The 20,854-nt window shown below is 39.4% G+C and overlaps 1 protein-coding gene across 1 annotated transcript in view; it reads left to right on the forward strand.

Annotated features, from left to right (window-relative positions):
• Positions 1 to 1,219: 1,219 nt before the first annotated feature.
• Positions 1,220 to 20,854, forward strand: part of CHSY3 (chondroitin sulfate synthase 3) — a gene marked incomplete at its 5' end in the record, with an annotated part of 275,655 nt that continues 256,020 nt past the window's right edge. Inside the window, 2 exons of the mRNA XM_082651047.1 lie at positions 1,220 to 2,021; positions 5,294 to 5,577. Of these exons, the coding sequence (XP_082507173.1) occupies positions 1,220 to 2,021; positions 5,294 to 5,577 (1,086 nt within the window). The remainder of the gene's footprint in view (positions 2,022 to 5,293; positions 5,578 to 20,854) is intronic.

Here is a 20,854-nt window from a genome sequence, read left to right on the forward strand (position 1 = left end):
AGGGGACCACTAGGCAGCCCCACATGCCGCAACTCAACAGGTGAGGAACATGGAATTTTTATTTTCTTTGGGGATGAAGCCCCCCACTCACCGTGACTCCCCTAGCCTTTCAGGGTAGGTATTTCCAACCCCTCCGGAGATTTTCTTAGGAGAGACACCGAGTGACAATGGTGCTTCTGTGTACAACTGGGAAGTAGTGGTGAAAGTGGTGAAGGATGCAGGTAGGGACTGGGGAGTTGGTAAGGTTGGATGGAGAGGTGCTAGGGTGGGACAGATGGTTTCCTGAACAGTGAGCGGGATAAGGAGTAGAGAGAGTAGACCCGAAGTGGCAGCCGCGAAACAAACGCGAAAAAGACCGAAAACGCGAAGACAGGAGCCTGGGCGGACCTGGGCGGGGCAGAATGGGGAAGGGTCACGCCGGGACGTAACCGGCTGTGGGTTGGGGGAGGCGAACGGGAAGGGAGTTGCGGGCGCTCGTCGGGGGCTCTGGGACCCGAGCTCCGCTGATGAGGTCAGTGGAGCCGACGCGCTGGGAGGAGGGCGGCGGAGCCCCCGGACGCGGGTGTTGCGAGGCTGGCGGAGGGGCGGGACGGGACGGGAAATGGGACGGAGAACTAGGACCGGGGGAGGAGAGACGAGGGGGCGTCGGCGCTGGAAGCCGGAGGCGGCCCGACAGGGATCGTTTCCTTCCGGAGAGGAGGCCGGCTCTGGACCTAGGCGCGGGCGGGGGGCGTCCGAGGGCGGGTGACCGGGAAATATCGCGGCCCGCGCTTCCCCCGGCTGGCAGCGGTGGTGCTCGTGGCTCCTCCTCCGGGCCAGTCCGGAGCTCGGCGGCGGGGGGAGCGAGGGCGGGGGCTCGGGAAGGAGGGAGGAGGGAGGGACCAGGCGCGCAAGTGACAGGGTGGCAGCCTAGGAGCGGACGCCTTGCCGCCGCCGCTCCACCTCCTCCTCCTGCAGCTCCTCTCGCTGCCGCCGCCGCCACCGCCGGGAGAAGTTTCACTCCCGACCCTCGCTCGGAGCGGGGAGCTCGGCCAGCAGCTGCAACGCGCCGCCGGCTAGGCGTCCGGAGCGCTCAGACCCGGAGGCGGCGTCAGAGCCTGGGCTGCGGGCGGCGGCCGGGGCTGGGGGCGTTGAGGCGTAGGAGGGGCGGGTGTGAAGCGGCAGACCCTTGCGCAGCGCCGCAGCCGCTCAGCCAGCGTCAGCGCCCGGGGCAGCCGCGATGGCCGTGCGCTCCCGCCGCCCGTGGATGAGCGTGGCATTGGGGCTGGTGCTGGGCTTCACTGCCGCGTCCTGGCTCATTGCCCCCAGAGTGGCCGAGCTGAGCGAGAGGAAGAGACGCGGTTCCAGCCTCTGTTCCTACTACGGCCGCTCGGCCGCTGGCGCCGGCGCGCAGCAGCCGCTCCCTCAGCCTTATGCCCGGCAGTGGCCGGAGCAGTCGCCGCCCCCAGCGCGCCAGGAGCTCCAGGGGCCGCAGCTGCCTGAAGCAGCGCCGGGGGTAACCAGTTTTCGCAGCAGCCCCTGGCAGCAGCCACATCCACTGCAGCAGCAGCGGCGAGGACGCGAGCCCGAAGGCGCGACGGGGCTCCCCGGAGCCCCTGTGGCCGAAGGGGAACCTGAGGAGGAGGATAGAGGCGCGGCTGGGAAGCGGAGAGGCGGTCGGCCGGGGAGTAGCCACAACGGCAGCGGAGACGGGGGCGCCGCCGCCCAGAGCTCCCGACCCCGGGATTTCTTGTACGTGGGGGTGATGACCGCGCAGAAGTACCTGGGCAGCCGCGCGCTGGCAGTGCAACGGACCTGGGCGCGCTTTATCCCCGGCCGTGTGGAGTTCTTTTCCAGCCAGCAGCCCCCCAACGCTGGGCTTGGCCACCCCCCGCCACCCCTGCCTGTCATCGCGCTGCCTGGGGTGGACGACTCCTATCCTCCCCAGAAAAAGTCCTTCATGATGATCAAGTACATGCACGACCACTACCTGGACAAGTATGAGTGGTTCATGCGCGCCGACGACGATGTCTACATTAAAGGTGACCTCCCAGCCCCTGCTGTCCCGTCTCCCCGCCTCCTTTCTCTGCCAGGAAAGCCAGCCCCTATCCCTGGCCAGCCCCTCTCTGCTTTTCTGCCAGCACGTGCTCCGGGCTCCTGCCGCCCCGAGCCGGTCGCCCCCCACCCCCGCTCGCCTCCGCCCACCATTCTTAGTCCGCTCCTCCTCCTCTCCTGCGGTCTGGACCCTCCTCACACCTGCCCAGCTTTTTTCGCCTTCCTCACTCTTGCTGCTCTGGTTTCCGCCCATCTCTTGCTACTACTCTTTGCCGTGTAGGAAGGCGAGGAAAGGGACCTCGGGGTTAAGCCTTAGGCTGTTCGCACTTTACACTGCTCTGAAAGCCCCAGGTGGTGGTAGTTTCCCTAATCGGTCCAGAGGGGCGTGTCCTCGGTGGAGAAAGGGAGGGTGGAGGATGCAGGCGGGAGCCAGTTTGGAGATCGGTGATCTTGATTATCCCCCTATCCTTTTGTTTTTACTGGATCAAGCTTAGTTTTGGAACTGGTGAGATTGAGGAATCATCTTCGCTGTCCCACACCCTTCTCTGTGCGTTTCCTTTCCTTCTGCACCACCCGCCGCTCAGTGGGGGTCCTTGAGCATCCCAGCCGCTCCCGCGCACAGCTCCTTCCAGCCACCGCAGTGCAGCCTCAAGCAGTTCCTTACGCCCCCGGCAACAACTCAGTAAAACCCTGAGGGGGATGGCTGTATTGACTGGAATTGGTGGTGGGGGAAAAGGGGACAGCGCCTGCGAATTATCCAGACCCTAGGAGCTCCAAGCTGTACTAGCACACACTAGGCTGGATACTTTCCAGTCCATCTTGGTGGTTGCGGCGTTAAGCAGGGGCTGGGAAGTCCTTCCCAAAACCACGCGCAGCCCCAGCACGAGAAAACTTTGTCCGTTTTAAAAGAGGCGCGGTCCTTCACCCTGCGTGTGAGTGGCTCTGGCCAGAGATTGCTAAACTGAGCAGAGGAATGTTCTTTAGAGCGGGAGGAAATCTTTACAGTCTTGCTCTTTGCGGAGAGGAACACAAGGGAAGTAGCTAGATTGTATTGAAGGAGGGCTCCCTCTGTGTGTGTTGGTGTGTGCGTGTGTTTTTTGGCGGCCTTGGGTCTTCTTTGCTGTGCGGGCTTTATCTAGTTGCGGCGAGCGGGGGCTACTCTTCATTGCGAGCGCAGGCTTCTCATTGCGGTGGCTTCTCTTGTTGCGGAGCCCGGGCTCTAGGCACGTGGGTTTCAGTAGTTGTAGCACTCCGGCTCAGCAGCTGTGGCGCAGGGGCCTAGTTGCTCCACCGCGTGTGGGATCCTCCAGGACGGGGGACTCGAACCCGTGTCTCCTGCATTGGCTGGCGGATTCCTAACCACTGAGCCACCATGGAAGCCCCTCCCTCTGTTTCTTTCCACATTTCCTAGCTTCTTGGTCAAAGGGGGGCAGCCCTTACTTAGTTTACACCACTCTAATTGTAGCCTCATTGCTTTCTCCTGATTCAGGTAGTATCTTTTACATACTCAAGGAAAAACAAACAAATAAATAAGACCCCCCCCCCAAAAAACCTGTCACATTTTGGTAAGGACTGCGTGTATAGAGTTAATAACTAGAGATTTCTTGGGTTTGGGCTGAGAGGAGTGAAATCCTTAGAGATGGTTGGCAGAGAAGGTACTGATAATTAGATATGAAAATAATGAATTGGATAAGTTGATACAAACATTTAAAAAAGATTGCATTCCTGGTGATTGCAGTATCTTATAGGTAGGTATAAGTTATGTAGATATCTATAATTGATAGATCCACTATCTTATAGTCCCCATGTCTTCTGTGTGTCTTTAAAATCACAAAGGTTTCCTGGCAGAAGTTTGCCACACTTTGCAGACAATTTCCAAAATGCATTAACAGCATCCACTTCTGTCATATCTTTTAGTGCTTTGAAAGATTGTCCTTCAGAACATTGAAATGCCATATTCTTTCCATTTCTATTAAGAATTAAAGGCATTTTGTATTAAGAACCCAATAATAGTCAGCTGAAACTCACTAAATCCAAGGGGCATGGCGTAGCATCAAGATAACGACTGCAGTTGCTGTGCTCATCAAAACTGATAGTAGAAATGCTGACTGGGAATGTAAAGAAGGTGACTACTTATTCCAGTATATTACTTGGTAGAGTACGAAATGCTTTGGAACTGTTTTAGCTACAGAACTTTATTTTAAAATTGTTTTTTCTGATGAACTTACAAACTATAAACCCAATTATATAAATTTTAACAAGTGTTAATTTTTTCCTAAAAGGGTACTTTCCAAAGTTCCGAAGTGTTATATTTCATGGCAAGTTTGATATTCTCTCTCTCTCTCTCTATGTATGTATGTATATACACACACATACATATGTGTATATACACACCTTTTGGGTTGTATATGACTTGAGTTTAGTTACGGACAAAACACTAAACTAAATCAATTATCAGTGTATCAGTGGTCTGCCAATCAGGGCTGAATATTAATATTTTATTTCTGAGAATTTTATCACTACTTCATACATGCTAAGAAACCTGTCTTTATTCTCCTTGTCATTATTTCACCTTTAAAAAAAATCTGATGGGCTTCCCTGGTGGCGCAGTGGTTGAGAGTCCGCCTGCCGATTCAGGGGACACGGGTTCGTGCCCCGGTCCAGGAAGATCCCACATGCTGTGGAGCGGCTGGGCCCGTGAGCCATGGCTGTTGAGCCTGCGCGTCCAGAGCCTGTGCTCCACAAAGGGAGAGGCCACAACAGTGAGAGGCCCACATACCGCAAAAAAAAAAAATCTGATGACTGTCATCAGACTTAAGGTTTTTCATTGACTAGAAGATTGATTAAATTTTATTATAATTTAACAAGAACGGAGTGTAGAGTTAATAACTAGAGATTTCTTGGGTTTGGGTTGAGAGGAGTGAAATCCTTAGAGATGGTTGGCAGAGGAAATATTGATAATTAGATATGAAAATAATGAATTGGGTAATTTGATACAAACATTTAAAAAAGAGGGCATTCCTGGTGAATGCAATATCTTATAGGTGGATAGATAGGTATACGTGATGAAAATTTTATTATAATTTAAAAATTAGTATTTTTAAAATAATGGAATATTCAAAGAGGTTTTTCTTCTTTTCAATTGTATAAGACTTGTGGGGAGTTTATGCACAATACTGGAAGTTCTTTCCCTTGCTTGGTGTGTTATAAATGATTATGAAATTAGGAAAAGGAGTGATTGTTGCCTTTCTCTTTGTAGGTGATAAGTTGGAAGAGTTTCTTAGATCACTGAATAGCAGCAAGCCCCTCTACCTGGGCCAGACTGGCCTGGGGAATATTGAAGAACTTGGAAAGCTGGGGCTGGAGCCTGGGGAGAACTTCTGCATGGGAGGACCTGGAATGATCTTCAGTCGCGAGGTTCTCAGGAGGATGGTGCCACATATTGGTGAATGCCTCAGAGAAATGTACACGACTCACGAGGACGTGGAAGTAGGAAGATGTGTTCGACGTTTTGGTGGGACTCAGTGCGTCTGGTCTTATGAGGTAAGACTTGAGCTGTGATGAAAATGTTCTCATATTACAGGTGGGTGACAATTTACAGTCTAATTCTATTTATTCTCTCTGTATCTTTGTCTTTGCTTGAAAATGATAGCAACAGCCAGTGATGGACACAAGGGCGATTGTGGGAGATGCCTTTCTTATCAGAGCTGAGGCCTGTCCAAGGCTTTCTTATTAGCGTGACCCGTAACTTTAAGCAGCAGCTTATGTTTATAGTTACATCTCTGGAAGATGCTACTTTCGCTTTATTTGCTTTATTGGTGTTTATATACATGCGTATCCGTTTCCTGTCTCTAACAAGAGGATTAATTCTGTTCTCTTGGGCTGTAGCTTTTCGCATTTCGTCCTTTGTTGTTATTTTGGTTAGGTATATAATCGCATCTCTTTGTTTTCAAATAGTTAAACTCTGTAGTTTCTTGGAAGATTCTTATGTGGAAATTTAACATACATTTTTAAAGCATAGGAAAAATTAACTCATAATGTTGTATCACTTATAATAGACTTATTCACAAAACTTTAAAAGGCATGATTATGTGGAAAAACAGAAGTTCTGACGATGTTAAGTAACTGCTTAATGTTATGACTGGTTCTCTAAAATTTTGTTTTGTGTCTGCCCTCATTCCAGTTTCTCAACTGCACCCATTATTTAAATAATCTGTTATGAACTGTTGTTTTATTGTAGTAATTCGTTTTATGAAATAATCTGAGGTTTTTTCCCTTCACAAATTGGTTTTGAAATGAAAAGCATTGCGTTTAAAACAGTTTTCCTGAAAGTTAATCTTAGTAAAAGTTACTTAACACTTAAATAACGTATTGCAGTTTTCACTACAGTTTGGTTTTCAAGTGGTTGGAGTTAAATGCTTTCTCAGTATCGAAGAAACATTTTATGAAAACTTGTTCCCTGTGAAGTCATTATACCTCAAGATTACACAGTCCCATTCATTTTTCTTTTAGAAATGTAATCCCACTTTCCTTAATTTAGCTTTCTTTTTTATGCATCATAATATTTACACTATGGGGAAGTATTTCTTATATTTATTACAGAAAGTAAGTATTAATAGTAACTAGTTACTTGGCATATGTGCTATGCAAATTTAAAATTATTACATACCTTCTTCCTTTTATTGATAGAAACTTATTTTCTTTTATAAAACCAACTTACGTATACCTTTATAATAAAAATGTAGATAAGCACATTATAGTTTAAAAATAGGTAATTTAATAAACTCAATGAAAAAGATTTGTCTTTCCATTTAATATAAAACTAATTGGAAGGCAAAAAAATACTTCATATGGAAAACAGTCAGTTGATATTTGCTTACATGAAAATATTATTTTTCAGACATTGTCTCTGTATGGATGAGTAAAAAAATCATATTTTAAATAATGATGGAAAATTATTTTATCTGATGCTTTATTGCCTTAACATCACATAGAAAGTTTTAACAAACCTTTTATGTCCCTCCATTCAAGTTTTCATTGATTCTGCTGTGAAGGTACAGTCCTCACATAGCAGCCTGCCCATTCCTGATCCAAGACAGTAAAATATGCTGAGGTGACCTACATGCTCAAGAATTGATTTAATATTTTATTTATAATATAGGCATTTGTTCTGGTTAAAGGGGAGTTAATAGTAGATCTGCACCCTCTCTGTTAGAATAAGTGGAATCTTAGATCTTTTCATTAATTGACGTGAAAGAAGAGACAAAGGGAACTCCAAGTCTTGTAGGATATAACTTTATGATCACCATGTTTACATTAACTTTTGTCAATACATTTGAATTTTAGACTGACAATTGCCCATCACTAACTTCAGAATCTGTATGAAAAAAATAATTTCTACATTTTTTCCTAGCATTAGAAAATGTTATCTTCTAAAGGGATACTGTTTCAGAATGTTGACTTTATATTTTGCTAAGCAATTACATAGAATTGACTTTATTTTGAGATTTCAATCTTTAAAGGAGCTATTTAAACAACATTTATTTTAGAGGTGGCATTGATTTAATCCTAACCCTCACCCTAACCCTAACCCTGACCCTGAGTCTTATTTAAAGGAATAATGGAAAATTTCTTTACCAAGGAATATATTAAATATTATCTGTTAATAAATTTAGTAAGGATAAGTATACAATTAAATTATATCTAAGCATTTTAACATTAGGGTGTGTTTTACATTTCTTGGACACTGAGTAGGTAGATTGGGGCACAGCCAAACTCGGGCTTTCCAGGTCGGGTTTTAGGTTACTTGAAATGTCCAACTATGCTACTGTTCACATTATATGGAAAAATTAATCTATTACACTCTGGGTTGGCATTCACATAAAGGTGAAATTTCACATCTGGTCATAGAATAAACTATGAAACCCATCAGTAATTTTGTTTCCATATTTCTTTTATAAGAACCATCTACAACAGAATTTTCTTAAAATTTTGAATTTTCTTTGCTAAACTCCATAGCTTTTAGGATTTTGTTTGACTTTTCCTCCTAATAAAAGTTCTTGCAGAGTTAACAGCGCTGTTACAGAAACATGTTCACAATTTTTGAGTTTGAATAAATGAAGCATCATGATGGAATGTTATCTTTTAAAAATGATAAACAGGCTTGCAGGTCTTGTAGGAAAAGAATTGGACAAAAATATTACAATTATTGTATAGCGTGTAGCTATTCTTGTCTATGAATTACATTATTTGAAAATCTAGGAATCTTCTAGTATTCTTTACTGCTGAATTAAAGTCTGCTTTCTCTGTGTATATATACAATTAAGCATAATATTGGCAAGAGGGAGGAGAGGGAAGGAGGGAGAGAGAGAGAGAGAGACAGAGAGATAGAGGAACAGAGAGAGATAGAGAGAGGTATAAACTGAATTTGGGTTTGAGTCACCAGTCTACCACTCATTAGTTTCATTGTCTTTTTAAAATTACTTCTCTGAGCCCTGTTTAATTCAATTGAAAGCAGAGATTGTAATGGTGTCTGCCTCATAGATTTTGTAGAAGATTAAGTGAAACAGTGAAATGATCCTTGTAAAGTTCTACATAGTATCTGGCACGTAGTAAATTGTCAATAGGTGTTAGCTATTGTCGTAATACTGAATAGATCATGTATGATATTACATATAATATGGTTTCATCAATTTTATTCATTTACTAATTATTATTAACGAGTGATTCATCTACATCAAAAAGTCAGATGAAATAAAATTTTTTCCAATGAAGAATACAAGTGTAAGGTTTTTTTGGCAAAGAACAAGAAATGAGTATGTTTCAGTATTTTAGAACTATGAGGAATCCAATATTGGTAAAACATAAAGCATGGATGACTTTCAGACATGCACTACAAATATTTGCTTCAGTCTTTGAGTATCATATTAAATAACTGATCTTGAGGCTGTGGAAAACATTATTTAACAAGTGATTATTTAATATATGTATTGAAGGAATCTCAAACAGATCAGACTCTATCTACATTAAAAAAAATTACTGTACGAATTTCTAGATTAGCCTCCTTTTCTGAATTTCATTGGAATTTTTGGTAGGAAAGGAAGTCAGTAGTATCTCGTTCTGCAGTCAATTCACAAGACCACCCTGGAACTTGTCTCTCAAGGCAGCTGGAAACCCCTCCTGATGTTTCCCAGATGTTTCAGGAAGTGATATATATTAATAGCTTCGGTTCTTCCTCACGATAAGGTCCTGGTGGTCTGGGAAAATATGTCTTGCTTGTTGGCCCCTTGCTCTGTTTGTTCCTCTGTCATCTCTACCTACTTTTCCTTTCTTCTGTCATTAACGAGCAATAAAATACATTGCAAATGCATTTTGATATGCATTGTTTCTCATCACGTTCTCAGTAAATTAAATGCTCATGACAGGCCAACCTTGATATTCCAAGACATGACACATAGGGCCCAGGAGTGGCTTGACTTCTTCTGAATAAAGAGGGCTTTGGTTGCTGATGGGTCTCAGACAGACTGGTTCTCTCTGTACCTGAGACCATTGGAGAGTCAGAATTGAGATCCTTCCTTCCCTACCTAGAGGTAGAAACATCTACTTTTCAAGGACATATGGCAGATGTTCATAATCATCAGACTTCGTGGGTTGCTGTTATACTCATTTATATCTTAATTGTATAAGTATAGAGAACTAACTGAAGCATGATCACGAAAAATTATTCTATGCTTTACACTCTGTGAGTGTTAGAATTTATTGGCACCTGCTGTTGGCCAAGTTCACATTTTTGGTTGAGCTCTATCTTGGCTACTGCTTTTCTAGTTATCTGAGCTACAATCTGGCAGCTTGGGAGGCTGCATATGGCTCTTAAATGTCGTTTGGCATGTGGGGTGTTTTAAGGTTTTCTTGATTTTGTTTTTTGATGCCATTAGCAGAGGCAGGCAGTCTTGAGTCCCTTCATGACCTATTGTTGTGCACCAGCCTCTTCTTGCACGTTTAGTTTAACTGCCTGGACCAGGTAGGCATAAGAGTGTTGATACTTCGAGTCAGATAATCCACACGTTGCAAATGTCATTAAAAGATTCTCTAGGAAATGAAGTAATTTTCTAGTGAGAATGAGATGTGTATTTTAAATAGTTTACAGAGAATTAAGTTTTTCAAACTTGGCTGTTTAGAGTTGTAAATCGTATAATACAGTTACACTTTCTTTGTTATAGGTATTTTTTAGTAAATTACTAGACTAGTGAGGAGTAGAAAGTTCTCACTGTTGAAAAATTATTTGTACAATTCATTTTCATTCTGTGTCTTAGCAGAATGGGAAGTTCCTTTTCTTTGGTTTTTGTTTTAATGAGATCACTTACATTAAAGCATTAAAATAATTTCAATGATTCTTCTTCTCCCTGTGAGGGAGTTTTGCATTTCATCCATCTAAGAGTCATTTTCAGAATAGTGTGTATTTATCTTTTTAATGTTAGCAGTTAAATGGAGCCAAAAAATACGTATCTTTATTTTGTCTAATTAAATGTTGTTCCAAAGCAAACAGAGTTCCATGTTGATGGAAATACTTCCCTGTGGCTTAAAAAATCATTTCTTATGACTAAACCGATTTTTAATAGATTTCTTAAAGAGTTAATTTCACACCAGAATGTCTTATGTCTAATCTTGGCCCCCTGAAGGCTGTAAACACCCTAGAAAATTCCATTATTTCACCAAAGGATATATTCTGGAAGTGTTTCCCAGGGCTTGTAATACCAGAGAACTATACCATAAAAAATGTAACTACATATAAATTCTTGGTAACATAACCATTAAGGTTAAAATATCTGTCCCATTCTTATAGGGCTGTCACACATCCTTCTTAGCTTCTTTCTGTTACTTATGAGCTTCCCTTTTCTGTAATGCTAATTTTACTGTATCATGAACATGGTTTATGCCGCTAAAGTATATTAATATCTATGAAAGAAGTATAAGTCTGGGATTTTTACCTAAAATTCAGTCCTTCAAAAATTCAGTCTTTTCTTGGTTCTAATTCAGTCATATTTAGTTTTTAACTTAACTAAAAGTAGTGAGCTTCTCACACCTACTCTTCCCACCCCCATTCCACTTGTCAGATGAAATCATCCCGCATTGATTTTATGAAATCTCTTTTCTGCCACACTGCTTCCTTCATTGTACAAAATAAAATTGCATTGTGAGTTGAAGGACAAACTTGGTACAGTTTCTCCATGTTTTGTAGTCTTAGCTAGTCTGTTTTCATTGTTAACTAATGCCTTACCATCTGAATTCTGACAATGTGTGTTTTCCAACAGTTGTGAAAAATGCAAAGTTTGGAAGATGCTTCCACGCAATTTGAAATGAGTTCCATGATAACATAAACACTCATATTAGTTAAAAACTTTGAATACTCTTCCTCCTTAATTGATCAAAAGTATTCTAATTTCCTGAAAAAATTTCTAGTCAGTTTTCTACTTCTACTTCCTTTGTCTTGGTTTCCAAAAAGCTACGTGAGAAACATTCATTTCAATCTCTTTTCCAGCTAGTGAATTAATGAATTAGTGCTCAACATACAAAAAAATGTAATCTATCATATAACTATACTGCATTTTACTTTGACTATAGCATGTTACTTCTTTTGCACAAAATATATTAAAAGTAACTTTTAATAAGGTGTTTAAGCTAAACATAAAGTTCATTTAAATAAAATCAGTGTCTTGAATCATATGAGTCATTATTTGATATTATTGAGCAATAGGAAAACATGTAAACTGAAAAATTGAGGGGCTGCAGTTCCTCAGAATTCTCATGCTCTTTTCATTTACTGTCCTGTTAAACAATACTCTCGTTAAGGCTTGACCACAAATAAATCAGTTTGAGTCATGACATACGTTTAATGTTAGCCTGTCTTGCAAAGGCGTTGGACATTTATAGTATAAAAAGCATGTTACAAGTTTCTAAATTAACTGAATGAAAATAATATATTTATTTAAAAAATTCAACCGGCATTGTTTTGGGAACTAATGAATGAAATGGATTTCTTAATATTCTGAGATTTTAAAATCTTCACTCACCATTTATAATTTTGAAAGCTGTATCCCTCATTCTTCACAGTCAGTGGTAGTTGAACTCTTCATTATCCCTTTCTGTTTCATTCATTTTTATTGTAGAGCGTATTTATTTATAGAGTAGATGGTTTAAAGAAATATACAGATTAATAAAAGTAACATACAATAAAATAAAATTAAAATGTGAAGAAATAAGGGAAAAAGGAAGACATATATAGAAAAATAAGAAAAAAAAAAGGAAAAATACATGTTGAGTTCCTTTTTTCCTGGCATTAAAGAGAACCCTAGCTTGACTTGATACTAAGACCTGGGAGAAATCTTCCCCATGGAGCAGACAGGGGTTCTGAGGGATCACATACTCAGCACCACTTCTTTGATAAGTAGAATAGTATGATTTGCTTGGCTGTTTCTAATAAATTCCCTCAATATAAACCAAGACTGTAATGCACAAGGGCAGTTCTTCAGGAGGAATTCTACTTAGAGACAATGCAATTATGGTCAGGTACACCATTGTTGGATAACTTCCGTGACTGTATTTTAAAATTCAGAATACTTTTCAGAGAGCCGTCTATGGGTATTACTTCTCGGGCAAATGTTTTATATTAGGTTGGCCAACAGGAAATTTGAATTATGCATATTCTCTGGTGAAAACCCAGAGTGTAGCCATTGTGTCCTTGATTAAGGGAAGATCTGTGGTTGTGCTTTCCTCAGCAAGATCATGGACCAGATGGTGACCCCACCTGAGGAGCCGTGAGTCAGGCCCAAGAGAATTCCTAATAACTCGGCCTTGAGTTATCAGTGTGGTTACCTAGCTTTTGAGCTAATTATTAGAAGTGTCTTTTTTTTGCAGTACACGGGCCTCTCACTGTTGTGGCCTCTCCCGTTGCGGAGCACAGGCTCCGGACGTGCAGGCTCAGCGGCCATGGCTCACGGGCCCAGCCGCTCCGCGGCATGTGGGATCTTCCCGGACCGGGGCACGAGCCCGTGTCCCCTGCATCGGTAGGTGGACTCTCAACCACTGTGCCACCAGCGAAGCCCTAGAAGTGTCTTTTTTCATAAATTTAATAATTATACTTCTGTCAGTTATATAAATAATTATATATTTATTAAATTTACTATATAATTTAATTTTAATGTAAATTTTTGCATGCACAGATTAACATATTTAAAGATCATCATTTTAATGATGAAACAATGTTTTAATCTAATAGCCTATTATACAAAAATAAATTTTAAATGAAATAAGATTATTTAATATTCATGATGAGTATCTTAAAATGTGAAAAAAAATATAGGGTGAAAATAAATTTAAGTATTCTGCTTTAGAATTCAGTCATCTCACATCTTAAAAGCCAGTTGATTTCATTTGCTCAAAAACATTTATTGAGCACGTTCTATAAGCAGTGGACACACAGACCTTCCTTTTCCTCATGGAGCCCCCAGGGAGGAGAACTCAGGCTTCTAACCAATCTCTGCTTTCACATCTGATACAGAGTTGGGTTTCCCATCTCTGTCATCCTTCTCAATCTTTTTCCTTCTAAGTCATGAAAGCTCCAGTTGGGTCCAACATTGGTACCTGTCTTGGAACTAGGATCAAATGATTCTTATTTTAATTTTCTTAAGTGAGCATCTTCCTCTCATTTGTATTACTGTCTCCTGAAGAGGAGAAAACCAAAGACGTGTTTAGTAATTTTATGGCATATTAATATATTTTGTGCCTGTTATATAGCACAGAACACCAGGATTTTGTTTTTTAATTAAGTCTGACACTATACTACCTGGCTTCAAATCCCAGCTCTGCCATTCACTAGCTGAATGGCCTTAGTCAAGTTACTTAACTTCTCAGTGCCTTAGTTTCCTTATCTGTCGAATGGATATAACAACAGTACTTACCTCACAACACTGTTGTGAAGATTAAATGAGTTAATGTATATAGCAGCACTCAGAATAATACCCGGCAGTGTTAAGCATTCTATAACTGTTAGCTATTTTTGCAGAAGCAGAATGGCATAAAATAGTGCCAACTTTACAGAGCCATTGAGAGGAATAAAAAGGTCAATGTATTAGAAGCCCTTAGAATAATGCTTGATATGTACTAATTCCTATATAACTGTTAACTATTATTAATATTTTCCAATTTACAATGTTCATATTCTTTTTTTCCTCTCATGGGAAAGAAATAATGTTGACTGGAAAGCGTTTATTGCAACTGTCTTCTGAAAGCTGGGCTTTGCTGTAGTAGGGAGGGTGCTGATTCAGTGGTTCTCTGCCCTGACTGCGCAATGGAGTCCCCTGGGGGACTTTGAAAAAATTCTGGTGATGGAACCCATCCCTGACTCATTATATCAGAGTCTTTTACAGGTGAGGCCTGTAGCATGGGTAGTGTTAAAAACTTCCCAGGTGATTCTAATGTGGCTCTAGGGTTTAGACCTTTGTATAAATTATTTTTTATTAATTTTGTTTTCAAATATCCAAGCCATTCTTAACTATTCCATAAATGTTATATTTTCCTTTTGGGAAAAATTATAGGAAAGGAATCAGCACTTCTGCATTTCTTTCTATGTCTATTACTCGTCTGTTCCAGAGAGTTAGTCACTGGATTTAAAGACAATGAATATAAAGCCATCACTCACAATTGTATGTTTCCTCATGGTCTGATTTTCATGGTTCATATATATTACTTTTTTGTTTTAGAAAAATACAAGATTGATTTTAAAACATATTTAGAAAAAAATACATTGTTTATTCATGAAAGGCTTAAGGTGTTACTGATGGTTTTATTTATTACATTTGAATAACTATATAGTAATAGAGCTCTTAAAGTATAGGTGGAATGTTTTCATTGACTTGTTTGCTTTAACAATGACTTTTTGAATTGGAGCTCAAAAGGAAAAAAGGTATCAGTGATCCATTTCATTGAGTACAGAAACCAAAACTTACTTAAAAACTTAAATGAATAACTTTGATTTCAGCCAGTTATTCTCAGATATTTCCTTGTCCACTGCTATAGCTGACTGCTATAATGGAGGGAAGTATAAGATACACAGGAATGTAAGGGAAGAAGTTCCCAAGGAGAACAGGAAAATGCAGTGCTTCCTCCAAACTAGAAGTAATGCACAGGGACATTGCCAGGTGAGTGGGGATACATGGGAAGGCAAAGGTGGAAGAATAGCATGATAGCAAATAATGTGTTTGATTCAAGCATATCTGGTGGCAGGAGACATGAGGCTCAAAAGCTGTTGGTAGATCTTGATTGTGAAAGGCCCTGTGTGTCATCCTCAAAGGTTTAGAGTATACCTTGTAGATCAGTGATTCTTAGAATTAGTGGGGGTGATGTAATTGGTTTAGATCCACTTATTATGGAGCCCATGAATAGTATGTTAAAAATCTTTCTGGGTGATTCTAATGAACAGTCAGAGTGAAAAATCTGTTCCATAATTTGGAGCTTTGAAGAATACTTCATAGGTAACCATGATCAGATTACCGTTCAGTGGCTGGAGCATGGAAGGATGGATTAGATGAATGGAAGGATGGATTATCTCTTGTGCCTAGAGATAGTGACACAAGACAGTTAGGAGGCTGTTGCCCCAGACCAAATGAGAGATGAGTCTTGATCAAAGAGTCAAAGTGGAAGTGGAGGTGAGGAGAAGGAATTGAGAGGTAATGAGGAGAGAGAATTGACCAAAGTAGGTGATTGGTGAGATGTAAGGGTGGAATGGGGGAAAGTTTAAGGTGACTCCTAGGTTTTGGACTCAGGTGACGGTATTATAATATTCCTAGCAATAGGGAGTAATGGAAGAAGAGTAGTTTTCGGTGATTGGTGTATTTGAGGCATGAGCAGAGAAGAAGTGACTTCTATTTTGGGTATATTGAGTCTCGCTCATCATTCATTTATTCAGCAAATACTTACTGAGCACCTGATACTCCAGGCACTTTTCTAGGCGCAGGAGTTAGAGCAGTCAAAAAGAAAGAACAAATAGACAAAAGTCCTTGCCTTATTTTCTAGAGGGGAAAGACAGTCAATAAGCAGGGGAGGGGCTAAGGGATGCAGGATGATGGGTGTGCAGTTTTAAATAGGATTGTTTGGTGGGCCTCACTGAGATGATATTTGAGCCATGCAGATATCTGAGGGAGAAGCCTTCCAGCCAAAAACAGTAGGTGGACAAGTCCCCAGGGAAATGTATTTGGCAGGTCAAGAACTAGCCAGAAGGCAAGAGAAACTAGAGTTGAGAAGGTGCTGGGAGAGTAGTAAAATGTGAGATCAGAGAGGAAAAGGGGTGAGAGATGATGGGTCAGGTATCATACATGGCTTTGTAGCCCTTTGTAAATATTTGAAAAGTGAGGCCCACATAGCTTGAACAACTTTCCCAGATTATATAGGCAGGAGTATTGCTCTGTTGTATTATCAGACTGCATGTTGATTATATACATACCAATTATGTGTATTATATCATATTTAGTATAAATGTATATCTGTATATATAAAACATTTCTTAATGTATGAGCTTGTGAAGACATTTAATGGGGAGTCACAGGGGTGCTTTATTACTAAAAGGCCAGTAAGTGGATAATGAGCATAAAGCATAATAAATGTTAAGTTATGAATTTGGACTTCCATTTATTGTGTGATTTACCAGATCTTTTACGCAATATTTTATGTCATTGTGTAGATTTTTGCAATAAGACTGCAAAACAAATTTTGGGTCATTAAAGCATATGGCATGGAACTTTATCGTATAGTATTATTTGGCAGTGGAACAAGTTCTTTTCCTTGAAAGTTTAAGATAGCAGTTTATTGCATAGTTACATGACATCATTTGTTATACCTGGAGGTTATTCTTATAGAATCATTTTATAACACTTCTATCTGAAATGGCTTTAGATCAATGTTCCACATCTCTTAGGATACGTCTTCCTTTGTCAAACTGGAGTTTCAGATTTATGAACATATAATTCTGTTTTGTGTCTCAATTAATTGCACTGTAGGTGCTTCTGCTACAAGTAGATTTATAGCAGGATAATTTTAGATTAATTACATAGCATATAAATCCATCATCCCCATATAACTGCTTACATTAAGATTCATGTGTTTACCTTATGGTTGTTTAAAATTCTGCATTTCTCTTATTTAACCTATATCTTGTCTTGGTTTCCCTTTTTTAAATTAAATATTCTTAAAGATTTACGAAGTTGTGGTCAAATTACAGAAAGAACATCTCCTAACTTTGGAAAGTCTGTATAGAGACCCACCACAGTCAAATAATCTTTGTTAATCAGTATTTGTTCTTCTGACAATATATTTTATAGTAGTGTTTGTAAATGTTTATTTTCATTGGTTGTAAGTGTGTAACTGATGATTACTTTTGCTAGTGTACACATTTGTTACACATGCATTACCATATTTATATATTCAGTCGAGTAAATTCTACATATGGATTGTCTAACAGTCAATTGTAAAAATAATTTCAAGTCCATTATAATTGACTTGTTTTTTCATTTAAAGAGCATTTAACAGTATACCATAAATTAATTTTTTGAAACCTAAGCAATATAATGAATGGCATTGTATTAATTGAAACACATAATCATTATAATATAATTATGATAGTTCTATAATAAAACAAAATTCTTGAATCAGACCCTATAAATGTAGGCATTTTCGATGAGGTTCTGTAAGTCCATAATTTAAATAAATTTTATTTTTCTGTCCTTTTTTCTACCTAACTTCTAATTTTCTTAATCTTAACAAAATTTTAATTTTCTATCCTTTATTTCCCTAATATTTCTTTGTTTTCTAGAGTTCATAGTGTTCAGATGGTATTATCAGATTTTATTCCACCTCAGTCCATTTTTAGATTGATTCCTTATCTTACAAAATACAACCACAATGACCTAATATTCTGGACACATTATGAAGCTTCATTACACTTTTCTTGTAAAACTGAATTGCTAGATTAAGAGAGAAAATATGACATCTTATTTCCGTTTTGACACTTTTAACAAAGTGTCACATGAAGTAGGTTTAGTGTTCATAGATGCGAATAGAAACCTAGCAAACACTCTCAAAATAGTCAAGGCTTAAAAAACTTAAATCTCATTTGAATTAGACCAAAGTTCCATTTTGTCAAATACATCATTTTGAAGAATTGCTTGAAACAGTTGATAATGAGTGTAATTGATTTTACCAAATTTGGCCAGACAGTTGTAAAATGTGTCTGAAAATACTGGAAGATCTGTTCCATTGCTTTCCAGGTGTTACTCTATAGCAGTTATCAGTTTTGTGTAAAGTCTGTAAGTAATAATACTGACAATTCCTGCTTATGTAAAACATTTGTGCTTTTATTTTTTAAAGAGCCCCTGCTTTCATCTTATTCTTTGTCCAAAGGTAGATTTGTGATTGAAAACACTATGTGAAAAAAATTTTTTTGGGGATTTGAGTGATGAATTCCTTTTTTGGTTTCTGTTTCACCATCCTAGTTTTAAATTTCAGTTTATATGCATGTGTTGATGGGAAGTTTAACACAGCCATCCTCCACAATTCCTGGGTAAGTTGAATCAAGAGTGACATTAGTGGCATGATTCTTATGGCCAATTTATATACACTTATAGTCACAGATTTTGGAGTATTAGAAAATTGTGAATACATTTTTTGTTAGCATATTTGCCATGTTATTTTTTTTTCTGTAGAATAGAACTACTAATGTGGCTTGACCAAATTAATCTAGATCTGGATTGAATAGATTTTCTCTTATTTTAAAAATTGGTTGGTAGTGCTGGCATCATTTTATACAGCTGTTTTGATCAGATTGTTTCTTAATGCTATACTTAACTATTGAAGTAAATTTGGATGTGTCTCTGGATCATTTTAATAATTAAGGTATATAGCTTGTGGAGAAAATGGAAGCCGAAACAAGAACTTATCGTAGTATAAAAAGCAAATGCTGATCTGAAGCCTGATGTGGTTTTATTAATTTCTACTCCATCTCGTTATGAATAAATATGCTAGGAAATGTCTGAAATGTTTAGTATTTTATGATGTTTATGATAAACAATCTAAGCTTTTAAACTTTTCTGGGTATATAATATCAAATTAAGCATCAAATTGATTTATATTTATATATAGCTGTAAAACAATTGATCATTAGTTACGTAGCAAGCACTGTACTGGGCTGTAAGGGAGAATGAGTGAGATGAAATTTCCTTTGTCTTATGCTAGAAGTGGATAACAGGCTCAGAGCAGTTTAGTAACTTGCCCAAGGTCACACAGCTAGAGAGCTGTCAGAGTTAGATTCAAACTCTGGTTTATTTGATTCCGAAGACTGTATTTTTTTTTGAAATGTTACATTCACCTTCTGCCTGAGGATTCAAAGAATGACGTTTCATTTTAAATCTGTGTTGTCAGATTGGAATTGACAAGTTCAAATATATTCAGTATAAGGAAATTGGAAAGAAAAGAGGTAGGCTACAAAGATCAGACAGTAAAGATCCAGAATGGAGAGGTGCTGCCTTTAGTTTTAGCATTCTCTCCACTAGATGTGCTTACCTGTTAGAGATAGAGTCTCTTAATCTTTCTGGAAGAGATCTGTGAAGAGTAAATTAAAGGGACCAAAATTATTAGAGTTCTTCCAGTCCTTAGCATTTATGTTTACAAGAAAAATATCTAACATTAAAGTTTTCATTTTCAATAGAAACAGAATATAGTATATTTTACTCTACCTCAGGGCAAGATTAAAAATGTAGGCTGTCAGTTTTATTTAAATTGTTTTCTAGCTATACTATTTAGAAACGAAGTACACATGGGTGTATATATCACACTAGAATTTCCATTATTGGGGTATATTCTGAGAGCTCATTTTATCTTAAGAATATTTCTTGTTCTGATAATTAGTTTATGTTAGAATGAAGATTTCTCATTTACTTCTCAGAAAAACACACACATAGAGGTAATTTCTCAGAAATAGTGAAATACATTTTTTCAAAAAGAGCTAAAACTTTGTAGAAATGCTTACTGTTTTCAGAGATTTTTAATGTGAGTGTTTCATAGTTATTAATTTCTAGGAGTGACTTTTACATGGACTTACATTGTTAATAAAATCCTCCTGAAAATCCCTACAGGTAAATGGGGTTATTACCATACTTACTAGAATTATCACAGTAAGCGGGCTTGCGTTGAGTGCCAGCCGTATGCTTAGTTGTAGACAGAATATGAAAATAAAGGTGGTGCTTCAGATAACAGCTTTAGAAAGATACAGCTACTTCTTGAGTTTAAACAAAATGTAAAGTTATACAGTAGAAATATCAGGATATTAGATCATATCAGAATGAGTGTGTCTGAAGCACTTACCAAGTATAAGATTCCACGTATTGTTCTTCCCATGCAGAGTTTAGAGTGTAGTGGGAAATGAAAGAGCGAAATGAGAATGTTAATAGTGTGGAAGTGAGCATGGAATCGATGAGTTGTACGTAGACAAGCACTGTAAATGTTTAAAAGGAGCATCGTTGGGGGCTATAAAGTCTAGGCAGGAAGGCTTCATGGAGAAGTTGACCTTAACTTTAAAGACTAGGTAGGTCAGTTCTCCAGGCATAGAGAAGGGTTGAGCCAAGATGGGGTCTGCATTATACCCTGAGGGCATGGTGTGGGCAGGCTGGCCTCCCCTAGGTCAAAGCTGTAGAAGAGGGGGTCACAGCACAAAAGAAGAAACAGAGATTTTGACTGTGTCGGTGTCTACCTAAGAGCCGAACTGACTACAGACAAG

This window comes from Grampus griseus, assembly GCF_964374135.1.
Source record: "Grampus griseus genome assembly, chromosome: 3".
Classification (NCBI taxonomy): Eukaryota; Metazoa; Chordata; class Mammalia; order Artiodactyla; family Delphinidae; genus Grampus; species Grampus griseus.